This window comes from Ceratotherium simum, chromosome 11, assembly GCF_057802395.1.
Source record: "Ceratotherium simum simum isolate JZ-2026a chromosome 11, ASM5780239v1, whole genome shotgun sequence".
Classification (NCBI taxonomy): domain Eukaryota; kingdom Metazoa; phylum Chordata; class Mammalia; order Perissodactyla; family Rhinocerotidae; genus Ceratotherium; species Ceratotherium simum.
Genome location: NC_141910.1, coordinates 68817936 through 68843907, shown reverse-complemented (window position 1 = coordinate 68843907; position 25972 = coordinate 68817936). Strand labels below are relative to the sequence as shown.

The 25972-nt window shown below is 46.8% G+C and overlaps 1 protein-coding gene across 4 annotated transcripts in view; it reads left to right on the top strand.

Moving 5' to 3' along the window:
• Window positions 1–2577: 2577 nt before the first annotated feature.
• The window catches only part of ASAP2 (ArfGAP with SH3 domain, ankyrin repeat and PH domain 2), a 181347-nt gene continuing 157952 nt past the window's right edge, over window positions 2578–25972 (top strand). For 2 of the 4 annotated variants that reach the window (XM_087437175.1, XM_087437174.1), the window contains exon 1: window positions 2578–3022. In XM_087437175.1, the coding sequence (XP_087293301.1) occupies window positions 2897–3022 (126 nt within the window). In that variant the 5' untranslated portion in view covers window positions 2578–2896. The remainder of the gene's footprint in view (window positions 3023–25972) is intronic. The other 2 variants (XM_087437177.1, XM_087437176.1) reach the window with 1 other exon arrangement.

The following is a 25972-nucleotide window of genomic DNA, read 5'->3' as shown; positions in this document are numbered from 1 at the left end:
TCTGGATAAGGGAGTATATAGTCCTGTAACAGTGTTATCAGCATGTTCTTCTCTTCATGCATTAAAAAAAACATATGTGTGAGTATAAGGTTTTCCTGATCCACATGCAACTTTAATTTTATTGTTACTTGTTGAGAACTACTCATTCTTGTTATACTAATCTCAGAGACACATTAACCATGTTTTCCTCTGATCTTGCTTTAATTCTTGGCTTTTATGCTGGGCAAGGTTTTCTGAGATTCTCAGGGATGGTTGGAGGAATAAATTGCTTTAGTGTTGTATCACAGATGTCCTCTTTGGACCACCAATGGACTTGGTAATGACTTGCTTTCCACCAGCCTTCTCGTCCACTTGTATAATGCAGTGCAGCTTTGCAATTTTATTTTGGTGGTTACTAAAGGTTCCCGTACCTGAAAATTATATTAAACTACTACAAGAAACAAGAACAGGAGTTGCATATAAAGAGAGAACAGAAAAGAATACCAAGCTTAACTTTGTCCTTGTGAAAGAAGAAGTCTTGATCCGTCTGGTTAATGCTGTATGAGATGCCAAGGAAAAGCACTACTTTCTCTTCTTAAATCTTCATAGCCTGATAGATATCAGTTCTCTAAAAAGCAAGACTTGAAAAGTTATCCAGGATATTCTCCAATGTCAACGAAGAACAACAACGAAAACTGTAGCTGGGGCTGGCTTGGCGGCGTAGTGGTTAAGTTTGCGCTCTGCTTCCGTGGCCTGGGGTTTGCAGGTTTGGATTTCGGATGCAGACCTATGCACCGCTCGTCAGGCCATGCTATGGCGGTGGCCCATATACAAAATAGAGGAAGATGGGCACAGATGCTAGCTCAGGGCTAATCTCCCTCACCAAACAAAGAAACAAAACCTGCAGCTGGAAAGCTAGCTAGGAGGGAACAGAATCTGCCTGGTGTAGGAGAGGATGCATTAATATAAATAATATGTACAGGACTTGAATTGTAGAAAGTTGCAAATAGAGGAAACCACCAAAAGGGTGAAAAACATAAAGGGAAGATAGAAGCAGAGATGTTATAGTTTTTAAAATTGTAACTTATTGCCTAGTGCAATTATAAAAGCTATCCACTAATAGATCTATTTCAGAAAGTTAAATTTCACATGCAGTGCCACTAAAATACCAAAAGCCATACATAATGTCTGACCCAAGCTGCCACCTCATATAGCAAATTCTTACATGGGAACTTAAAAAAGATTGTTTGACTGGTCCACTGTCCTGTCCTGCCGAGTCAGGAGACTGCTTTGTCTGATAGATTGAATTTCCAGTGTCTCTCACACTTCCTCCTTTTCAGATGCACAAAAGGTTTTTGTAAAGTTTCTCTTGGTTTTATTGCTGGCAACTACAGAAACCATGCCACATGCCTGGTGTAAAGTTATAGGGTGTGATTTTATTTGTCTTCAGAGCTTCTGGATTTTTAAAAATAACTATGAAAGCTTCCTTGACAGCTGTTACATGAAAATCTGTACTAATTCAAACTCTTTACTGGACCAGTTATGCATGAGATTTGCCTGCTATTGTTGCATGTTCTCTCCGAAACCATATGAAAAAACTTGTTCTCCTGGTTCCCTCCACTTCTTACAGGAATTCCACTTCAGGGTATTCAGTTATCTTCCCAGGGTGGGTCCTGGCCTAGTACCCTAAAACTATTCCCAACTAACCAAGAATGACCAATACTTGTATAAGCTTAGGAAACACGAGTGGGAGGGACATTTACTAGGGGGCTGGTAAGCACTCTGAAGCACTCGACTTCCCAGTCAGAGGGCCATGGGTTTGAACCCCCATTGGGCCATTCACAATGTACTATTGGGCAAATTGTCTTCTATATAAAACAACCCGGTTATTTGTTTTACCTGCTTCAAAACGTTGTGAGGATTAAGTGACTACATGTAGAGCACACAAGCACTCACTGTAAGGTCATTTCTTATTATTGTTACCGAACCCCAAACTGGCGAGTGCGAGCAGCCCGGAGGGGCGCAGGAGGCATTTGTCCCGCGGAGCCGGAGCGCATCGGCCTGTAGGGGGCGAACTCCCCATACTTTCTGCCTCGCCTGGACGGGCATTCCCGGCGGTTTAGGGGGGACACCAAGGAAGGTTCCAAGCCCCGGGTGGGGGTAGGGACGAGAGGGGTGGACTGTGGCTGGGCCCGGGAGAGTGTCCGAGCGCACTCTGCGCGCGCCCTCGGCGCCCCGGGGTGAGAGTCGGGGCCTGGAGCCGGCCCAGGAGGGTGCGACGCGGCCCGGCCCGGCCCGGCCCGGCCCGGCGGGGCGCGCCCTCGAACCCCGGCGCGCGGCGCGGGGCCCGAACGCCGAGACAATGCGGCGCGCAGCGGCGAGCGGGCGGCTCGGCGGGCCGGGCGCGCGCCGCCTTCCATCCTGCAGGCTCTGCTTCGCGGCGGCGGCGGCGGCGAGCGCGCGGATTGGCGGCCCGGCCCTCCGCGCCGCCCCGCCCCGCGCCCGGCCGGCCGCCGCCCCCGGTCCGGACCCGCCCCTCTCCGCCGGAGTCGCTCGGGGCCCGCGGCTGGGTGGCGGGTAGTTCCCGCCGGCTCTGCGCGTCCGCCTCGGAGCTCGCTCGGAAGGGCAGGCAGCGGCCGAGCCCTCGGCGCGGCGGGCGGACGGGCCGGGCCCGAGCTGCGCGGGCTGCGCGCGCCGCTCCTGCTCCCGCCGCCGGGCCCCGCGGCGACCCGTGCCCTGCGGCGGCTCCTGCGGCTCGTGCAGCGGCGGCCCGCGCCCCGCGCTTCCTTTGTCCGCCGGCCGGGCGGGCGGCGCGGGCGGCGAAGGCGGCGGCGTCCGAGCGGCCGGTCGGAGCCCGCGCGGCGGCTGAGGCGGCGGCTCCCCCGCGGCTGGCCGCCCGCGCCCGCGCGCCGAGGCGATGCCGGACCAGATCTCCGTGTCGGAATTCGTGGCCGAGACCCATGAGGACTACAAGGCGCCCACGGCCTCGAGCTTCACCACGCGCACGGCGCAGTGCCGGAACACGGTGGCGGCCATCGAGGAGGTGAGCGGCGCCGGGCTGGCCTCGCCGGGAGGCCGGGAGGGCGGCTCCGGCCGCAGGTAGCGCGGCGCCCCGCGCCCCTGCCCGCCGCGGCCGCGCCGGCCCGCCCCCGCCTCTTCCCCCGGCTCCAGCATCCCGGGAAAAGTTTCTTTTCCTCAAAATCCGGCCGCGGCCGGGCTAGCCCTGCCCGAAACAGAAGCCCTTTGTTCCGTGTAGGTGGCTCGGAGCACAGGGCCGATGGCTACCTGGGGCCTTCTTAAGACCCTCTCCCTCCCCCGTTTCCCTCGCGGGGTCTGGCCCGGCCATTTCCCCCAGCGCGGCCAACTTTGGCCCGAAACTCGGGTGGGCGGTGAGCGGGGACCCCTGCGCCCGCCCGGCCGGGGTCGTCGGCTCGCCAGCCTTTCCCGGGCGCTCACCTGCCAACTTGTCCTCGAAGTGCCCCTGCCCGCAGCCGGCCCAGCGGGGCAGTCGTGTGCCCCGAGCCCCGCGCTGCCCGACTCGCAGGTCGGCCCACGGGAACCCGGCTGCCCGGGAAAGGGGTGCACACCTTCGCCAGGGAAGCCTGACCGGGTCCCGCGCCGCGCCCGGGAGGGGAGTGCGGGAGGGTGTGAGAGAGCCGCGGCTGCTGATCCAAGGGCCTGGGAGAGCCGCTCCCGGTTAGGGGCGTCTTACCTGTTCGAACCCCTGAACGCCTCCCCTCCCCATCACACTGGAGAGGCCTGGTTTTAGTCAAGGTGCAAAGTCATCATGCCTGGTGCTAACTAGTCAGCCCTCGTCCTGCGGAGAGAACACTTAGGAATGAACAAGCTTAGGTTGACAATCAGAGCAGCAGGCGCTGTCGGAAGGGCAGAGCTTGTGCGTCCAGGGCCGCCGCTGACTGTGGTTTGGGGCAGCTCCTCGCCTCTCAGTCTCATTTTCCTTACCTATCAAGCGGGACTAGTAACGCATCCTTTCCGGGGTTGTTATGAGGGTCAGAGATGCTGTGTGTGAAGTGCTTGACTCATGGTAGGTAACTGGTTTACAAGCCACACGTGTGCCAATATTGAATCGATGATTCAATATCTCTTGGCCAGAATGTCAAGTTACAGCCTTAAAATGGGGTATTGTAGGTATTTAGAAGATGACTGGGCTAGAGTGAGTGAGGGGAGGTCACCAGAGAGCTTTAAGTTAAGGGATGGCTTTCATTTTTTTGCCACTTGAACAAAGCAGCTGCTGTTAGGAATTGCGTGAAAAAAAATCCAGAATGTTTTCCCTTAATGGAAAATTTTGTATTTGTAGACATAAACAGTCAATAACAAGCTAAAACAAAAGTAACAGATTCAGCATTCTGAATGTTTTAAGGATAGCTGAGGCATCCTCCCTCCCTCTCTCCTTCCTTCTCTCCCGTTTTTTTGGTAGAAGAGAGTGCAGGCCCACCTTTTGTAGTGAATTCTGTGACCCCAGATCCCTTCATTCTGCTTGTATCAGCAAGGCTTAAAAATGATGCTTTCAAATGAGGCGGGTGGGGATGGGCCTAAGAAGTTTTTTCAGAAGTGCTGATTGAAAAGCAAGAGGAGAATTTTCACAATGTTTTGAAAGTACACGATTAATAATGTTTGTGGAATGATTACGACCAAAAAGGTAGCTGAATATTTAAGGGAAGGAAGCTTTGTACAGATGCCTTAAAAAAAAAAAAAATTTGATTGTATTTGAACTTGTTTCTTTTCCCCATTGCAGTTTGTCAGTTAAATATTATTAACACTGGCAGATGTTGGAAAGCTAGGCAAATAGGAATTGCTATTAAAATTGGCATACCCTTTCTCTGATTAATTTTAGTGTACGGTGTGTAATTCCAAAGCTCTTTCTGTGTGCTGTGCTGGAGATCACCCTAGACTCAGTTACTGAGCGGATTAAAAAGAGACTGGATTTGGTCATTTTATTAAACTACAAGCTTGCTCCATGTTTCCATTTAAGCACAAGAATTGGTTAAAGTCTCAAAAATGGAAAAATTAAAATCATCACAGGTCTATCTCACTTTAAGCAAATCCGGTATACATACTATGATGATGGTACATGTGAGCTTGGATTTATGAGAACTAAATTTAAGAGTTGTTTGCTTTCTGAGAGGAATCACTTTGGATTCCTTTAAATAATACTCTTTTCCAGGGTGTTTAATGTTCATTCCCATTACCAAAACTTGTTCCATATATGGTTTTATTAACAAGCTATGCCCACATATATATATTTTTTTATAATTTTATTTATTTATTTTTCCCCCAAAGCCCCAGTAGATAGTTGTATGTCATAGCTGCACATCCTTCTAGTTGCTGTATGTGGGACGCGGCCTCAGCATGGCCAGACAAGTGGTGCGTCGGTGCGCGCCCCAGATCCGAACCCCGGCCGCCAGTATCGGAGCGCGAGCACTTAACCGCTAAGCCACGGGGCCGGCCCACGTATTTTGGTTTTAAATAAGCATCTACTTTTCATACTAAAATGAAACATGAGAGTGGGCATTGTGGCATCAAGTCACTCATTTGACAGAAATAAATTTAAAACTTCCAAGTCCTTGGTTCTCTGTTTAAACAAATGAGTCATGGAATTAGTAAACTAATTGTAAATCAATTAACCTTTGTGAACCTATCATTTCCAATACAGGTTATGTCTGCTAAAATTCATTTTACAACTGAAATGTACTGTTTTGATATGCAGACCTGTAGCTGGACTATTGAGTAGCTATTGAGTCACTACCTTATGCGCTGAACCTTACATGTGTTGTATTTATTCCTCATCCCTGCTTTACACATGAGGAAATTGAGGCTCGGAGAGGTTAATTTGCTCCAGGTTATATAGCTAGTAAGTTGAAGAGCTGGGACTTGAACTTGGCTCCATGCTCTTTCTGGAAACGATGCTGCTTTCTGTTACTTCTAATAGTGCTGAATTCTCTAAATTACTCCTTTGTCAGATAGACCTGGGTTCAAGTTCAGACTCCACCGCTTGCCAATTATGTGAATTTTGGTGGGATACTTAATGTTTTCTCATTTTCCTCAGCTTTAAAGTCTGGGTAACAATACCTGTCTACTTCAGAAGGTTGTAGTCGGGGTTTAATAAGATAACACCCAGCACAGTACCTGATGGACAACTGGTTTAATAAATGTTAACTGCTTAACAGATTATATTATAGTTAATCCACAGAACCTCATGAGGGCGTTTGGCCCCTAAATGGGATTTACATGGGGGGTGTGGGGGTAGGAAGAGTAGGGAAATGGATGAATGGTTGAATGAGTAAATGAATGGAAAACGACTGTGTATCTGTTAACCCAGGCTTGTTTTTTAACCAGTTTGTTGTCTTGGCAGCGGGTCAGCACATAACTGTTTTAAAATTTCATGTGGTGATCACTTTCTCTGTCTCTGGGTGAAATAATTATTTTGCACACTTCTAGCAAAGTCTGGTGCTGCAACTGGAATCTGCCCTGTTTTTGGAAATAATGGAAAAAATAAGTAGTTGTGGCAAAAATCTGAAAAGTATACCTTTTCCCTCTCTTTTTGTGGAGTTTTGTTTCTGTCTCAGTTTCTTTGAGTCTCTGGGTATTTTGAAATATTCTCAAAGTAGGGAAAAATGGTATACATACTTGGAATATTCATGTTTCTAGTTACTAGACTCTCCTTTAGAGCACCATCCATTCTGCCTTGCTTATTTGGCTTTGTTAGATATGTAGTTTTAAAAATAAATTTGATGTTGACTTGTAAGTATTAAAATTTAATCTACTTCCTTCTGGGGCCATAATTCTCTACTCTGTTGTCCTTGGTTACCTTGGCAATCTCATTGCTGTCCCAAGCACAGGGTTCTAACTGCAGGGGTAGAAGGAGCATCTGGGCACCACAGACTCCCAGGGGCCCTGCTGTCCTGAGGGCCAGATGCCCCTGCCAGCAGTTATAGTGGGAACCGGGCTGATAGTGCTTTTTAGGCAAGAATGTGATTCTGAGTCTTAGCCCTTTGTGACTTGTTTGAAAAACAGCTCTTCCAAATCCCAGGCTAATAGATTTTGGATCTGTTGTCGTAAGGACATCACCTTCTTGTCCGGTGCATTTGTGTTTTTGGAAGTAAGCTTCTATGGGTCAAACAGGGCCATCTTTTTATGCTGTGTTCCAAAATCTGGATTTATGCATTTGGAAATTGAGTCATTTAAGGAGGGAATGATCTTCTCTTCTTATGTTATCCCTGTTCCCCCCACCCCCCATTCAGTTTCTCTCTTGCTTGTAATTAACAGTAAAAGTACTAATGCTACTCCTGATGGGTTCCAGGCCCTGCCATCGTTCAGTATTTATTGAGTCCTGCTGTGTGCTAGGTGATGGGGTAGGAATGCCAAGAATATGTTCTCTCTTTGAAAGAATCTACAGCTTAGTGGGGGGGACAGACATCCTATGAACAAATCAATGTAATAAAATGTTGTGAGGGCTGTGACTACAAGATTTTCCAGAATCAGAGGTGCCCAGGGATGGGAGTGGTCAGGTGTGCCTGGGGCTGTGGTTGGGAGGGCCTTGTGTGATGATGTGCAATTGAGTTGTGAAGGCAAGGTAGTCATCTGTGGGTTACCACATGCATTAGTCACTAAGGTATCTCAGTATGGTCTTCCATGTCTGCCTCCCTGCCTTAGGTAAATATTGATCCGCTCCTGAAGTGATGGCCAGCTAGGCCTCTGATTGGATTTTCACCCAATCCACAGAGGGCTGCTCAGGCCAAGAATTTGGAGTAATCCTGATTCTTCTCTTACACACTCCACATTTCTAGGCACTGGTGCCTTTCTTCATGAAGCATATACATTCTAGACCTGCACTGTCCGCTGTGGTAGCCTAAGTTTAAAAATTCAGTTTTTCAGCTGCACTAGCCACATTTCAAGTGCTCGGTAGCCACATGTGTATTGGACAGTGTAGATTTAGAACGTTTTCGTCATTGCAGAAAATTCTATTGGACAGTGGTGTTTTAGACCCTTTAACTCAAAGAATAGTCCACTGGCCGGGAACATTAGCGTCGCCTGGAGCTTGTTAGAAATGCAGACTCTCAGATCCCACCTTAGACCTGCCGAGTCAGAATCTACAATTTGTAACATCCCAGGTGCATTATATGCACATTTAAGTTTGAGAAGCACCCTTCTAGAGTGTGAGCCCTGGCTGCACATTAGAATCACTTTCGGGGGCTTGTGGAGCAGAGATGCCTGGCCCACTCCCTGAAATTCTGACTTAATTGGTTTGGGTGGGGCCTGGAGCATTGGCATTTTTAAAGCCTCTCCCCAAATGGGGTTGATAGTCACTGCAGTAAACAGCTAATTATGTAATGTAGTGTCAGGTAGTGATACGTGCGATGAAGAAAAGTTAGGCAGATTATAGGAATAGAAAGTGCTTTGGAGGTCAGGAAACTGAAGTCAGGAAAGGCCTCTGCAAAGAGGAGACATTAGAGGAAGCCAGCTAAGGAAGAGCTGGAATCGAAGAACAGCATGTGAAGAGGCCCTGAGATGCGAATGGGCTCGGCGCATTGAAGGGCAGAAAGAAGGCCAGTGTTGCAGGAGAGAGGTGGGTGATGCAGAGAAAGATGACGGGTGGGTGGGCAGGGCCAGATCACACAGTGCATTGTCGGTCTTGGGGAGGGAGCTGGATTTTGTTCTCATGTGATGGGAAGCTTTTGGAGGGTTTGAGCAGGGAATAACATGATCTGATTTACTTTTTAAAAATCTCACAGTGCTTGTTCCAGGGAGAATAGACTAGCAGGGTGTGAGAGAGAAGAGGGAGGCCTGTTGGGGGCTCGGGGTGTATTGCAGTCATCGAGGCAGGGGGGTCTTGGACTAGGTGGTAACAGTGGGGGTGCTGGGAGGTCCGATTGAGATCCATCGTGCTGACGGATTGTTGTGTGTGCTGGGAAAGGGTGAACAGCACAGAGTTCCTGCCCCGGTGGAGGTGACAGCCAAGCCCTGTTCATGCAGGCCGCCTGAGGAATGGACCTCCCGGTGTCCCCATGGTGAAGCTGGCACTCTGCTGTTCCTTAATGTCAGCATCAAGGCCAGCTGTGTGCTGCTCAACACGACTTGTTGAAGAACCTGTGTTGGGACCAATCTGGAATATTTATTTTGTTTTACAGCAGACACCAATCAGGGAGAGAATAAAGCAGAGCTCTGTAGACCAGGACTGGCGGGGTATGTTCGCTTCTTTCCTCTGCTGTTTCCAGCCAGATGATAGCAGGTGACACTTTCTTGGTGTGTTGGATGTCTGGGATGCTGGCCCTGATTCAGCTCCCCAAACACTTTTCTTTCCCTACAAGAAAGAGGTGGAGGGTTCACCAAGTCGTCATCCCACAGTGGGAACCTGCCTCCATTGCGCACGCTTTTCTTTGTCGTGTGGCCTTAAAGCGGGTTGCCAGGGCTCTTCCAGGTGCTTTTGTAACCATTATTGTTTTATCGTGGGAACGATGTTGTGGAATAAATAGACCGTCAACCAGAGCTGGAATGCTTGGGCTGTATTTTTATTTGTATTTTGTTATGTTGATTTATTGATTGATAAATGTATATTGGGCACCTACCAATATGTTGTCACTGTCAGGTGCCAGGGATGTAAAAGCAGACAGGACTAGCTCCTTGCCTATAAAGCACTTATATTCTCCTCTTTTGTGTGCAATTATATTTTATCCTCTTAACCGTTTTTGTGGCATGAACCCCTCTGACACTCTGGTGACGGTGGTGGACCCCTTTTAGAAAGATGTTTTAATGCATCAAATAAAATACATAGGATTTCAAAGGGAACCAAATATATTGAAATTTAGTTAGCAAAATATTTGAAAGATCTGTGTCATACTAATATATGCTTCTTTACTAAAGCATTAAATATCAAATTTGGTAGTGGGTCTAATAAATAATTTTGAAACAGTGATGAATGTAAGCAATATTGTGAGATATTTCTAACAACTCTAAAGTTATATTAATATATCTTTTCTTGGAGTCACAGGTACTGCTAATACTGTCGTGGTGTGTTGCTTACATTCATAATTGAAGAAAATGCTCGATTTCAGTTAGAGGCTAATGAAATCCAGATGTAATTCCTTTTTCCAGTCTACAGACCCCTTGCATTCAGACTAAGAATTCCAGGTTTGATGGTAAGATTCTTTTGGTTAATTGTTTTTTTGGAGTGAGTGATGATTCTGTAACCATGCTGTTTATACTGTCACTGTCATGAGTTGGTTCTTAGAGTCTGGCTGAGAAGAGCTACACCCTAAGCCAGTGTTATAATTATCAAGTAGTAAAGGTGTTTAGAGGAACTCAGGGGTGGTGGGTAAAGCTGTCACTTGTGGTTTGACAGTCATGGTGCACTCTGCATTTTTTCACGGTCGGAGCTTGGTAGTTTCTCATAGGGTCCCACGGGTTAGTTCATACACTTACGCATGCCTTGGAGTTCAGCAAAACTGCGAATTACATCTTGTGAGCCTTGTAGTGAGGACTCTGAGCTGGGCTGCCTCTGTGCAGGCCAGCTCTCCTGTTTTTACCTTTGTTGTTTTTCTAGCGTGGTGTACGCTGTCCTTGAGTCTGTAGGGCAAGCATGATTGTGAAGCGATAGTAGATTTACAAGTATCTTCTGCCCAGCATTTTAAGGCAGACTGTGCAGTCTGCGTTGTTTTCAGTGAGGTTACCCATTGAAATGATGGTGTTGTTGCATGAGTGTTTGGGATATCCAGAGCATGGTTGAAGTGTTATCGTCAGTCACTGTTGGTTTTTTTTCCCTTCTCTTTCTAGCATTTATTGGATGCTTACTGTGTGCCAGGCATGCTTTAAGGTCTTTACCTATATTAACTATTAACTTGTTTAATTACTACAAAAACCCTGTAAGGTCCAGAGAACCTAAGCCACTTTACCAAGATCACTGAGCTAGGAAGTGGTGGGGGCAGGATTCAAGGTCAAGCATTTTGACACGAGAGTCTGCTCTTTTAGGAGCCAGCTGCCTCTGTAGAGCCTGGGCCAGAAAAGGCCCTCTGTGTTGATGCTTCTGTGACCAGCGTGACCTCTCCCTTGCTGTTGGTTTTAGTAAATCACATCTATTGCATTTCTTGAGTGGATGCTTCTGAGAGATCCTGGCTGCTACTCTGTTTGCTCTGTGCTTGTTGCTGCAGAAATGGTTCCTCTTTACTCTCTTCACCGCTCTGCTGACATGCCCAGCCCTGCAGAGCCGAGTGGCCCAGGGCATTGCTCACACCCTGGCAGGAGGCCTGCCCTGCTAACGGTATTATTAATGATGTCATCTTTCCACTCGATGCTGAAGATGGCTTTGTCAATATGATTTTATATACAGATGCTGTCAGTGAAATCGGGTGGCTGATGAAGACAGTTCCCTATAATGATGAATTCTCTTGTCTTATAGGATTCTAGCCAAGTGCTCAGAATTTTGCAGCCTCTTTCCCTAGCATCCCAGAAGAAATCACATTTTCATTATAGTTTTTTTTTTTTAACGCTAACTACAACAATGGCTAACATTTCTTTGAGCCTTAATTCTATGTTAAGGACTGTGCTGTGTTTTAAATTGATTATTGAATCCTCTCACCTATCCTATGAGGTAGGTCCTGTTGTCTCTATTTTATAGTTGAAGAAACCGAGGCTCAGACAAGTCCCATCACTAGCAGTCTATGGAACCAGGAATCCCAGCCATGCTAAGATTAGCATTGTGCCCTTAGGCACAATGTGAGTCCTTTAATGCACCACCTGACCTCTCCTGCTGAGATCTCTAATGCCTCTGAAGATTCTTCTTTAGGTGTTTTTGTGGGTTTCTTTAGTGTAGGTTGATAATTGTTGACCTTCTGCTGGCCGGTCCCCACTGTTGTTGACTTAGAGAATGTGTGACAGCCCAGACAGGGTCATCAGACATTAACCCCTGGGGACATCCTTAGCATCAGAGGTGTTTATTAAGTGACTTTAACTGCCTTGGAGTGAATGTAAAGGACAGATCTGGCCCCCTCAGAGCTGAGGGACTGAGAACATGGTCACAGCTGGGTGGAAAGGACTCCAGAGCCCCGGAGGCGATCAGGTCCATACAGTATCCCCTCTTTGTCAGCAAATCTGTGTTTTGAGAGGTGGCCACTGAAGGGTGAATCACAGATGTGGCGTGTCTAGGCAGAGTTGGCTGAGGAGTCAGCACCCTCTTGCCACTTAGGGGACTTGGAGGGAGATTCTGAATGGAAGGGAGAATGGTAAGTCCTTTTACTAAATTATTCCTCTCATAGCCCTGACCTGTTAGCTAACCAGCTCTTGGACCTTGGGCAGGTGATTCACTGGTCCAGCCCCAGGGGCTTTCCAGGTCTTAACATTCTGTGTCCGCAACTGTCGGCAACACAGTTCACCTGCTTCTGGCCGGTCTTGACTTGTTCTGAATATATTCTCTACTTTCTCTTGGCTATTCATATTCATACTTTTCAAGATGTTAGAGGTGAAAGTAAACTTTACCTCTCCCATTCCCCCCTTTAAATATTCCCTCCCCTAAAACGTCACTGGAGTCACATGGTGGTTGCCCTCGAGCTAGAATTTCATTGGGTGCGTTGCTAGTTTAAGTTTGAACAGATGCGGCTGTGTAGTTGGCACCCTTCTCACCTTCAGGCAGTTTTCAGTCTGAGCTGCATGTCTTGGTCTCTGGATTATCTTTCTGACTTGGCCTCCACTTTGCTATATGACTTTGGGCAAGTCACTGCTCTCAATGTCTAGTCTCTAAAATGAGCGATTCAGTTGATCTCTGACTGCCCTCCCCAGCCTCAAAATCACATATATTGGGTTTGAAATGACTCTGGAATAAATGGTGGGAATAAAAATCAGCAAAGAGTGGCTAATTTGTAGTCCTGAAAAGAAAGAGTAGGTTCTGAATGATGTCTCGAAGTTGAATTTTTTAAAAAAACCTTTCTGTGGCTTCCTCAGGCACTTACTTTTTGTTGTTGCTTTTTTTTTTAAAGTTGAGATACAATTCACCCTTAACATTCCGTAAAAATTCAACCTTTTAAACTGTCTAATTCAGTGATTTTTTAGTATATTCACAAAGTTGTGCAGCCACCACCACTATCCAATTCCAGAATGTTTTCATCACCCCAAAAAGAAACCCCATACCTATTAGCAGTAACTCTTCAATCCCCTTTCTGTCAGCCCCTGACAACCACTAATTTACTTTCTGTCTCTGTGGATTTGCCTGTTCTAGACATTTCATATAATGAGATTCGTATAATGGAATCGTATAATGGAACAATATGTGGCCTTTTGCCTCTGGCTTCTTTCATTTGGCATAATGTTTTCAAGGTTCATCTAAGTTGCAGTATGAATCTGTACTTTATTCCTTTTTCTGGCTGAATAATACTCCATTGTATGGATAGACAACATTTTGTTTATCCATTCATTAGGTGATAAACATCTGAATTGTTTCCACTTTTTGGCTATTATGAAGAACGCTGCTGTGAATATTGTTGTACAAGTTTTTGGGTGGACATATGTTTTCTCTTGAGTATATACCCAGGTGTGGACTTTCTGGGTCATATGGTAACTCTGTTCAACTTTTTGAGGAACTACCAGACTGTTGTCCAAAGAGGCTACACCACTTTACATTCCCACCAGTAGTGCATTAGGGTTCCAATTTCTCCACATCCTTGTCAACACTTGGTATTCTCTGTGTTCTCGATTATAGCCATACTAGTGGGTGTGAAGTGTTATCTCATGGACTTAATTTGCATTTCCCTGATGGATGACGAATAGTGTTGAGCATTGTTTCATGTGCCTGTGGCTGTTTGTATATCTTCTTTAGAGAAATACCTTTTCAAATACTTTGCCCATTTTTAAATTGGATTATTTATCTTTTTGTTGAATTGTAAGAGTACTTCATATATTCTAGAAACTAGACTCTTCACTTATTTATGATTTGTAAATATTTTCTCCCATTTCGTGGATCGTCTTTTCACCCACTTGATGGTGTCCTTTGAAGCACCGAATTTTCAATTTTGATGAAGTCCAGAATACCTACTTTTCCTTTGGTTGCTTGTGCTTTTAGTATCATATCCAAGAAACTGTTGCCTAAAATAAGGTCACAAAGATTTACACCTGTATTTTCTTCTAGGTGTTTTATAGTTTTAGCCCTTACATTGAAGTGCTTGATCCGTTTTGAGTTACTTTTTTTTTTTTTAATTTTTATTTATTTATGTATTTTCCCCCCAAAGCCCCAGTAGATAGTTGTATGTCACAGCTGCACATCCTTCTAGTTGCTGTATGTGGGACGCGGCCTCAGCATGGTTGGAGAAGCGGTGCGTCGGTGTGCGCCCAGGATCCGAACCCGGGCTGCCAGCAGCGGAGCGCGCGCACCCAACTGCTAAGCCACGGGGCCGGCCCTGAGTTACTTTTTATGTATGATGTGAAGTAGGGCTCCAGGTAGGGATTCATTCTTTTGCATGTGAATATCCAGTTGTCCCAATACCATTTGTTGAAAAGACTAGTCTTGCCTCATTGAATTCTCTTGGTACCCTTTTTGAAAATCTATTCATCTTTGATGTATGGATTTATTTCTGGACTTTGAATTCTATTCCATTGATCTTTATGTCTCTCCTTATGCTGTTACCACACAGTCTTGATTACTGTAGGTTTGTGGTCACTTTTTAAATCAGGAAGTATGAATCTTCCAACTTTGTTCTTCTTTTCAGGTATTGTTTTGGCTATTCAGGGTCCCTTGCGTTATCATGTGAATTTTAGGATCAACTTGTCAATTTCTGCAAAAAAGCAAGCTGGGATTGTGATGGGAATTGCACTGAATCTGCAGATCAACTTGCCGAGTGTAGACATCTTAACAATCCATCTTAAGAACTTATAATCTATTAACTTGGGATTTTTTTCCATTTATTTAACTCTTTAATTTGTTTTAATGATGTTTTGTAGTTTTTGGTGTATGGTCTTGTGCTTCTTTTATTAAATTTACTCTTAAGTATTTTATTCTTTTTGATGTTATTGTAAATGGAATTATTTTCTTTATTTCATTTCTGGATAGTTCATTATCAGTGTCTAGAAATACAATTAATTTTTGTATATTGATCTTATATCCTGCAATTTGTTTATTAGCTCTAAGTGTGTGTGTGTTTTCTGTAGGATTTTCTATATATAAGGTCATATATATATATATGCAAAAAGAGAGAGTTTTATTTCTTCTTTAACAGTCTGGGTGCCTTTGATTTCTATTTATTGCCTAGTTGCTGGATCAGTTCTTAATCATCTTTAAATGCCCAATGGGTTGCACAGAATAGGGGCTCAATAACTTGATGGAATGACTGACTTAGGTATTGAAAACAGTTTGTATGTACAGCCGAAATTCCTTATGTTCAATTTGTTTGGTTCCTTCTCATTTGGGCTCTAAATGTACTGAGAAAATTGGAAGATTTGCCTGCTTGTTCTCTGGTGTTAAAGTAAGTTAGTGGAACTGTCACTTGCATTGGTAAGTGAGTTTCAGATAGTTTGCCTCATTCAGCCGGGTGTTCGGTATCGCCTGGGAGGCCTACAGCCCGGGATCCGGGCCTTGTCGTCCCTGCAACAGCAAACTCCCAACAACCCATTGTTTTTGCTGGTTAATGTGGCTTTTTGGTTGCTTCTCTATAAGCACCGCCTTCATTTGTTCACCGAGGAGTCCACTTACTTCTTGACAAAAGGTGTAATTGTTGAGATTCCTGCTTTTCTTCTCACCTTCTAAATTCTCTTGTTTTTCTTTTTCGGCAAATAGGAATGAGGTGTGTTTACTACTTGGGCTGTTGGGCTGTCAGAACCTGTAGCTTTTGTTTGTGTTGGTTGTAGCTTGCCAGGTCACAGGCTTTTGATTTGGAAGAGGTACCTTTGCCAGCAGGGATAGCTCACGTACAAATCGGGAAGTAGGCAGCGTGGCTTTTCGCCTCTTCAATCCTCCTTCTCTTTCCTCCTCACGCTTCTATTTCCGTCTTTTCCTTGGGGACCAAGTTGCTCGTGCTGCAATCTAGGCAGTGTCCAAAGCTAATTCTCACCGCCCCCCTGTCCCCCTGTGTTCTCTCTTACCTTCACTCCCTCAGTCTATTTCCAGACCCTTGGGGCCCTGTGTTTTCGTTTTAAAAGAGGAAATTCCAGCCAGAGGGGACTCAAGAGGGAAGCTTTAATTGGGATTTCAGGCCAGGCCTGCCTTCCTCCATCTCTCCATCACACTGGTGAGCTGCTGCTCTGGTGATGACATTTAACATTGGCCTCCTTTCCCAGCACACTGCCTCCCCTCAGTTTTCCAGAACTTGGTTTATTGTTCTGTCTTTTAAAATGATTTATCTTCTCTAGCAGTGTGGAAGGAGCTTAATTTTTGAAGTGCCGAGTTTTCTTCTTAACGGTCAGAGCAAAGTAAAGGAAGTTTGATTGATCTTATGACAAAATTGCTTTAGTCATAGCTAATATGAAATCTCTTAAGGGCTCCTGTTTTATTTGCTCTTTTAATTTATGAACCTCCTTGCATCTCTCAAGCGTCTGTGCACAAAGCCAGTGAGGCCCGATACATGACATTCAGGGCTTTATTTCTGCCTTTAATACAACATGAGTTACTATAGGGTTCTGACACTTTGTTAAACTTTGGGTTGAATTAGGGAGTAGCAGTGTCAGCAAGTGAGTGCTTCAGAAATTTGTTATTGTTTTTCCAAAGGAAAATATACTATTAGGTTGAATAATTAAAGCTGCTGACCATAGGGCATGCATTAGAATCTGGAAGTAAAGGAAAAGTCCCCCATGAGTAAGAGTAAAGTAGCTATCATGAAGCCTATTTTGTTTCTCTGTAGGTCAGGGTCATGTCATCCTCAGGGTTCTAGAAAAGACTATGTAGTCAAATAGAAATAGAAGAGACCAGTGCTCAACAGCTGAGGCTGGTGGAAGGAAGGAAAAGAGAGAATTAGACTCACTCAGAAGTGTGGGGCCACTCTTCCTCCAGGAATCCCCAAGGGTCTCACGACCCCATATTTAAGAAGAGTCCAAATCAGTGCCCTCTGCTGTGGTGGGCAGGGAAGCATATAATCCACTGAGGAGAGTTTGCATGAAAGTAATTTTTGAGTTTTGCTGTGTAATTTTGATGAGCTTTAGTTCACTGAGAAAATTAATTTATGTGGAACAGCTCCTTCCTTTGGTGTGGGCCCAAATGAGGCATTTAGTATCTTTCGGGATGGGGTTTGGTCCATGGCAGAATAGTGTAGAAATCTGTTTCTGGGACTCGCAGACTTACCTCAGGACAGCCCTTGGGCCTTAGACGTCTGCTGTTAAGGAGTGTGAGGAGAGGGGGAATTAGCCATGTGGTTTCCTCTCTGACCTCAGAGTATTTTGGCACTTCCTTTTTGGGGTGAGGGAACTTCAAAATCCAAAGTTTCCCCTGCTTGCAGTTATTAACTTTCATGTTTGACCCCCATACCAGACTGGGAGTGGGCCTGGGATAAAGATTAAGTATTACTTCTCTTTGAGTCCTCAGAGCCCAACATGGTGCCCAGCACATGGTTCTCAGAAAATGTCTGTTGAATATGAAGGTTTAGGTAATCTTTTTGATTTTGTGATTTTATATCTTTCCCTTCAAAAAGCTTGCTGTATGTTTAGAAATAAGTTCATTTTGATTTTCAAAATCAAGATTGTCATGTCTTCCTTTGAAACAGGAATATCTTTTTAAGAATTATCAAAATCTCTGCTCTATAAAACATCTGAATTAATATCTGATTTCTTCATTGAAAAATATATTAGTCATGTCTTTTCTTCTGTGAAACCTTCCCTAACATCCCCAGTCCATCAGAACCACTTACTTCTCTGAATTCTTAAAGCAATTACTCTCTGACTCACTTTGTTGGTCCCTTTTTATCCATCTGTCCATCTATCCATCAGTTGAGCAATCCATCGATCTCTCTCCATCTATCCATCCATCCATCCATCCATCCATCCGTCAATCATTGGGACAGACGTGGGATGTCTCATGCTCTGAAGCGTAGAATGTTCTGCAGTGTGAAGTGTGGTGGTCCGCAGCAGCTGTAGGTACTCCGTGTGTGCTGGAGGGTGGCCCTTGCTTCTCTCCTCAATGCTTATACCCTTCTGTAGTGCGAGAATCTCATCAAGGAGGATGAAGGAGGGTGCATTTTGGGTTGAGGTGTGTAAGTCAGAACAATGCAAGTTGGGTTGAGGGCACTCAGAGTTGTCCCTGTTGGTCAAGGCAGAGGTTGGCAAACTATAGCCCACACTCTGTGTTTTTTGTATGCAAAAAAAGTGTAAGCTGAAAATGGTGTTTAGGGTTTATGGAAAAAAACCCAAAATCTGAAGAATATGCAACAGAGACTGTGTATATGTGGCCAGCAAAGCCTAAAGTACTTATTCTCTGGCCCTTTACAGGAAGAGTATTCCCAGCCCTGGGTGAGAGTGTTGGATGTGAGTATAGAGTGTCTGTCCCAACCTAGACAGAATCGTTTGGGGTATAAGGAGCCTTAAAGTCGCTTAGTCTGGTGGTCCACATTTCACATGAGCCCCTGTTTTAAACATCCCTGCTTGCTGCACTGGCCAGGTACTTGCTGCCTGTGGAAGCAGCCTTCTCTACCCAAGGTTGTTGGGAAATATCTAAGGCTTTTGAGTAGGGGAGTGAAATGAACAGAGCTGGCCTTAAGGAAGACTGATCTGGAAATGGGAATGGGGGTGAGAGGGTCAGAGGGGAGAAGGACCCGAGGCGGGGAGCCCAATAGGGAAGCATTGGCCCTTGCCCAGGGAAGTGGTCACTAATTAGGGGCCTGAAGTGGGGCCTTGGGAGTACAAAGGAAGGGGCGTGTTACAAGGTAGTTAGGTGGCGGCCACTCACTTGTCAGACCCGTCTTATAGTTTTGGGTTGGTTTGTGATTGTTAGTTTAGGCCTTCTTTCTTCTTTCATTCAATATGTAGAGCACCTGTTCTGTACCAGGCCCCAGACTCTGCAAAGTTCCTGCCTCGAAGGCGCTCATGAGCTGGTGGGAAGGAGAAACAGTGCCTCTGCCAGGGAGAGGAGGAGGGAAAGCTTCGGGAAGGAGGCGGCAGCACATAAGCTCCTTGAAGACAAGGGTTGTTTCACGTGTGTGCTTACTTGAGGGTGCATTTCCCCCCAGGGCCATATTAAAAATACCAATTTGTCTCTATTTTTAAGGAACTTACCATTTAAAAATAAAAGATCAACCATTAATTTATTCATTCAATACCTGTTTATTTTATATAAGGGACATTATATACCTACATACACATATGCAGAGTAATCACCAAGATGTGTAAGAAGAGAGCAGGGTCATCTCCCTTAAGCCATGCAGGCCTTTGCACAAGTAAGTCTACCTGCCACCCCACCTCTTGAGGATTTTTTTCCTCCCAATACCTTTTGCCTTGTTTCTTGATCTGAGAATGTCCATTAATGACTTCCAAGGCGCCTTCTGGCTTGGGGATTCTAATTCTGAAAGTTCAGCCTACTGCCTGCTGCAGGGCTTCTGTAGTAGAGGGGAGATGGGTGGAGCAGCTGCGTAAAGTTGTCCTGCTCTGAACTCTGGCCTCTGCCACAAGCTCCTCTCTGGCTCCACAGGAGGGCTCATCCTGTGTTCTTCTCCCCCTCTCCTCTCCCTCTTCAGAATGGACCGTTAGCCCCAGGGAGGCGTCTGAATGGGAGGGAGGACTCAGGAAATAGGTCACAGGGAGCCTGGAAAAAACAAAGAACCTGCTGCCCACCCACTAAAATGTCAGCAGTCCATAAACCGTGCTCTCCCCGAGCCCGACATCACAGCGTGTGCTGTCTCCAGATGCCGCCTCGCCGGCTCTCGCCCAGGGGACGAGCAGTGCCCGGTCGTCTGGAGAGAGATGGCAGGCTGGGCACCCACCTGACCCGATGGAGGGATTGATGTGCACCTCAGAGGCGTGAGGGTGGGCTGGGTTGGGGTGATTGTGAGCGGAGCCCAGCCCAGAGGGGTGAGGGGAGTTGGGATGCACATGAGGCAGGATGTTCACGTCTGCTCCCTGGCGAGGGAGAGTCATGTGATGGGAGACTGTCAGATGGCAGAGGATTTCCTCCCCTCCAGGGGATCTGTAATCCTACCCACTTACCTTCCAGGTTCTTCCCCAGCCCTACAGTGCCTGGAAGTTTCCATTTATCACTAGTAGCTTCCGTTAGCTCCATCTCCTGCATGTTTAGGGCACCTAGCCTCTGCTGCACCCTTCAGCCCTTCATTATAAGAGGGCACGCTGAAGGGAGGGACTTGGCGTTAACGCACCCTGTGTCCTGCAGTGCCCGACACTGAGGCCCTCCCTGAATATCCTTCAGTGATTAATCTCTCATGAAACAAGGGCACCATTCGCGCCGTGGGCCTCTTTCCTGTGTTTGTGTTCTTATTTCCTGCAACCAAACTGCAAACTCCCTCGAGCAGGAGCTCTTTTCTTATAACAGGCTTGTGTTTTTATTTATACTTGACTATTTTCAAAACACTATTTGGGTGGGACAGGTCTTATGCCGATGATACAGCTGAGGAAACAGCTTCTCAGAGGTTTAATGGCTTCCAAAATAAGATATTTGGTAAGTGGTAGCCCTGGGACTTGAACCAGGATCTTACAGCTCTTGCCAAGGAAGGATCTTTCTGTTACCCAGAACCATCTGAGGATCTGGGAGCTGCTCACTAATCATTTTATCGGGTTAAAAAAATGTGTGGGTATAGTCTTTATGAGTTCATATGCATATGCACAGATTCTATATGCTCAGAAACTCCTTTGTCCAGTCTCTTTATTTTAAAAGACATTCAAAATGTTGTCCATGCATTAAGTGTTACTGCCCTTAGAAATGACTTGAGAGGACAGATAATTTAGAAATATTTGCACATTATGTCAGAAGAGAGTTAATAGTACCCGTTACTATTAATACTGGTGGTATTAGCTGTTCTGGGAAGAGGTACTGTCTATTCATAATAACCAGATAATAACAGCAAGATTGAAGAGGAAAGCCCAGATAACATTGTGAGTGTAGGTGTAATTATAATTTAAATGCAATGGCGGGCGGGAGGGGAGGTGGTGTCTTTAAATATAAAGTTTCAAGAGCTCCTGAGGTTTAGTGTGAGGCATAACTCGTGTCATGTCTGTGCTCTTTGGCCATATAACCTTGGAGAAGTCATCAATCTTGAATTATTTATCATTGGAGTGAAATATCCTTTTGAGAGAATCATATCTTCCTTCAGTGTTAAAAATATATTTGTATCGTGTGTCGTAGTAGGTATTCTTACTTACTAGTTACATTGCATATTTCTTTTTTTACATCCTGCCCATTCACTTGGTTATCCTTGAGGAGAAGAGAAAGGGATTTTAGGTGGTAGCTAAGTGGTACCCAGTCTTTGAGTCTATAATCACAGTCCCCATTTTTACAATTTTGTCATTCCTTTTGGTTGCTGTGTTTTCATATCTGATTTTAGATCTCTTTCTTTGGGGAAGGGCGACTGGGGGGCTGCAGGAGAACTGAGCCCATTTGGGGCTGATAGATGATGTGTCTTTGTTATGCTGGACGAAGTAAACGGTACCCTTCCTCCTGAGTAGAGTTCATCTGTGATAGACGAATGAATGGTCTCTTCCCATCTGGCCAGCACACAGACAGGTGAAAAACGATAGTGCCATTTGAACATTGCATTTCTCAGACTCCCAAGGGACAGCAGAATATGTATAATGAGCTGGCACACCCAAATGCAAATTATTTCTATTGATACCTAATGTATGTAAATTTATGCTCTGTTGACAAAGACATTGTGAATGATACTCTTCCTAAATGGTGCTGTATACGTGAAATTTTAGTTTTATCGTCATAATGGTGAAGTGCATCGATAGTCCTATTCCTGCTGAATTTCTGTGACATTTCCAGCGGCTCCAAAGCCTCTTGTGGGGCCACAGCATCAGAGCTGGAAGATTCGGCATCTTCTGGGCTGAGTGCTGCCCAGCTCCCTGCTGAAGGCCTTGACTGTTTTCTCCCGATGTGGGAATGCCCTGACGGAGGGCAGGGTGGAAGGGGCACAGTCGGGATAGTGAAATTACTCAGCAGAGGAGAGGAGTTTTAGTACAGATTTCGGAGGGTTGAGACAAGGGAGCACTTTGGGAGGAAAGTTATCTTTGCCTTTTCAGAATTGAGTCCCTCTTTTCCCCCTGGATCATCACAGCTCAAATCCAGGGACGAAGAATCCAAGCAGGTTCAAAGATAGAAGAATTCCATCCACAGAGTTGATTGGGGGGATAGGTGGCATGTGCTGGAGGAAGTTAGCCTTGGTGGTGGGTGTTTCCATGCTGTGCTTTGCTGTTGCTCTGGGGACCTTGGCAGTGGGCCAGACTTCGCTCAGTGACGGTGGCAGGAATGAGCCTTAGCCTACCTCTGTTGTCTTCACCCTCTGAACTCTCTTGGGCCTGGCCTGGACAGAGGAGTCTCCTCGTCTGTTGATTAACCAGCCTGAGTACTGTGTGTCCAGCCCTTGCTGAGCTGGGCACTGGGGGCAGCTGCAGAGGAGATAGGAGATGTGACCATCCTCCTGGATGTGCTGCTAGCCTGGTGGGAAAGGCCCATCTCATGTCTGGAGAGGAGGGTGAGATCAGTGTGGTCGGTGCAGTTCCTGCAGGAGCTCGAACCTTTGCTGGAGCTGGAAGTACAAGCAAGCGTTAGGTAGCCTGGAACAAGGCCTGGCAAACAAAAGACCCTCCAGGATATTTGTTGAGTAAGTGACAGAATAAATGATAGCAGAAGGAGATGAGAGAGCATTCTAGGATGGAGACAAAGTACCTGATCCTAAGCGAGAGAGACAGGTTGCTTGGAGAAAGTAAAGAAAGTGGAGGGCCCTGGAGGGCTGTGCCCACCATGTTCACCTCTGGATTGCGAGGGGGTGGGACGGAGTTGGGGCTCTTTGTCAGTGTGGGCTGGGATAGAAATGAGTGTGTGTGGAGTGAGTTGGGGTCCTAGCCTTGCTCTAAGAGGAAAGGAAGCTGCTGGTTGAGAATAACTTTATGATTTCTGGAAGGGGAGATTATTTTATTCGCTTGTTCTGTGTCGTTCATTGAAGGTCTGCCTATCCTGTTCAGGCACTGGGGAGTTTACTAACGTAAATAGAGAGTCCTGGATTTCTAGGGCTTCACAGTTTCACAGTATAAACAGATGCGTAAACAAACAATTACAATATGGTTTGATAAATGCAGTAAGATACAGAGGCAGTTGCTGTGGCAACGCCAAGTCGGTCGTCACAACCTGAGGGAGTGAACAGACTTGCTTGCTCAGGGTCTAGTAGGGGACCCAGTGGACCAGTGATGGTGACACGGTAGGGATGAGCCTGCCACCATGTGCCTGGGTCAGCCCCCTGACCCTGGTGAGCAGGTTTACCATGCAGAAGTCTCACAGCACCTGTGGGCTGAAAAACCCGTGCTGTGACTGATTCCCCAGAGGGCAGTCCTACAACCAGATTGCAAGACGCTTTCCCTGGGTAGACTCAGCCTCATGAAGGGGAGGGGCAGGAGGGTTGAGAGCAGCTTCTGTACATGGACCTGGGTTCTGCTGAGAACTGAGATGCTAAATATAGTCCCCGCATCTCCTGAGCTTCTTGGCGAAGAGGATGTTTCTTGTTTTCCATCTCAGCTGGGAGCAAGGGCAGACAGGGGGAAAGGAGAGGAGGTTTTCCCGTGTTTGAGTGAAGATTGTCAGGGAAATGTCTGCATTTTCTAGTCACTGAAGAGCCCTCTCAGAGCAGACAGGATCTGTGAGGGTTTTGACGAGAACAGGGGCGAAGGCAGTAGCCGTCTCTGTGACAGCAGCAAAGTGCAGGTGCAGGGCTTGGTTGTCTGTGCTGCAGGCGTGGGGCCACGGGGCTTTGTGGGGCCTGGCAGTTGTGGTGTGTGAGGAAAGCCCTTGGCTTGTTCCATATGGTGTAGGGGTTGGGTCAGCTTCTTGCTTCCTGACAGCCCATGTCCAGAGGGGAGATCACTGCCCAGGCCGGGCTGGTCTGTGGTTGTCTGTCGGTCACTTTCTCTGTGCCACTTCCTTCCTCTTTCTTCTTATGCCAGTCTTGGCAGGAGCATTCTCTCTTCCTGCCTGCAGGAGAGAGGGGCGGGCATTTCTGTCTTCTGGAAGGGTGTTCTGGTGTGATTCTGCCCCTGCCATCCCTCTAGCCAGGACTTGTCACCTCCCGGGAACAGATGACAGTCCCCCTTTGACTCCTGACTGGGTTTTCAGGCTCTGCATCTTATTCTGCTTTCTTCCTCTCCCTAACTGAGCTCTTGTCTGACCTTAGTCCAGAGGGACTTGCTCTGGGACTTGTACCAAGTCACATCTAATTTTGAGCCCCAGTTTTTTTTGTGTGTGCGTGAGGAACATCAGCCCTGAGCTAACATCCAATGCCAACCCTCCTCTTTTTGCTGAGGAAGATTGGCCCTGAGCTAACATCTGTGCCCATCTTCCTCTACTTTATATGGGACGCTGCCACAGCATGGCTTGACAAGTTGTGCGTTGGTCCACGCCCAGGATCCGAACCTGTGAACCCTGGGCCGCTGAAGTGGAGCATGAGCAGTTAACCACTGGGCCACTGGGCTGGCCCCTGAGCCCCAGTTTTAATGGGCGTCTAGTGGTGGTAATAGCCTGCAGGGATTTATACAGACTTGGGTTTGAGTCATGAAACAGACCTGCCACCTGCTTAGAGAATGCCAATAAATGGTGGTTATTTGTGTTACAAAGCTGCCTCCTTCTAGAGGCCTGCGCTCTGCCTGGTACCCCTGTTCAGACACCTGGGTGGTGCCTGGCTCCTACCCGAGGGCAACTATCTGCACTGCCCACCCCTGCCTTGCTTTTGCCAGTTCCTGCCTGTCTGAGGGCCGTGTTTATGTTCGTAGATGTTCCTGGAGCAGCGGGCCTGCCTGTCTGCCTACCCCTGGGTGTCTCTGGCGTCCACCTTCTGTATCCTCATGCTCATTCTGCTGATCGGGACCCTCCTGCCTCGTGCTGCACGTTCCCTTTGGACACTTTCCGCACTCTAACATCTCACTTGCCACCCTTGGGGCAAGGGGGAGGGTTGTGTTTAGTCCATCTTTTAGCAGCCTTTCCTTTCTGCTGCAGGTAAGAGTCAAGGAGGCTGCGCCCAGCCCTACTAAGCTGTCCCCTCGCTGGACCCAGTGCTCCCTTTGGGAGGTGGTGTCTGTGAATCAACATGGCTTGCCTCCAGTTGGTTAACTAGTCCTCTAATCTCTCTTGCTCTGACCCCTTCTCCCTGTTCCTACAGCTGCAGTTCATACCGCTGTCATTTATCAGCTAGGTTATATATCAGCCTGTGCCCGCTGCAGTCAGAGTGACCATCCTAAAACAAAGACTCAGCCTTCAACTTTGGAGCTTAAAACTCATTGGTGGCTCCCCTTATCTTTTGGCTAATGACCAGGCTCTGGGCCCACAAAGCCCTCTGTAAGCTGACCCTTGCCTGCCTCTCCAGCCCATCTCCTCCTCTCCTCACCAGCCACACTCAACAGGTCACACCGCCCCCATGTCACTGTCCTGTTATGCGTATTGTTCCTCTGTTGCTAGAGTCGCTTCCTCTTCATCTTGTCTCTGCCTATCCTGTGGAGTTCAGCTGGAGCATCCCTCCTTGGAGGCTGTTAGACGCTCCTCCTGGCTTTCCAGAGGCCCTGCGTGTACCTCTCTCAGGGCTAGTGATAAGCATGCTTACTGTCACCGGTTATTCGCCTGTCTCTCTTTGTCAGACTGACAGTTTGAGCACACAGTGCTCACTTATTTGTTTGACGTCTTGCACCCCATTTGTTGAAGGAGTTAATGTTGCTGGCGTGCTGTCGATATCACCCTCGTTTGTGTTAGAGTGAACGCGCTTTGTTGGAAGACCCTACATCTTCTTCTGTGACCTAGATCCCCCGCCCTCCTCTGCTGTAGCCCCGCTGCTTCCTGGCTGCTCCATGGGCACATCAGGCGCTCCTGCTTCAG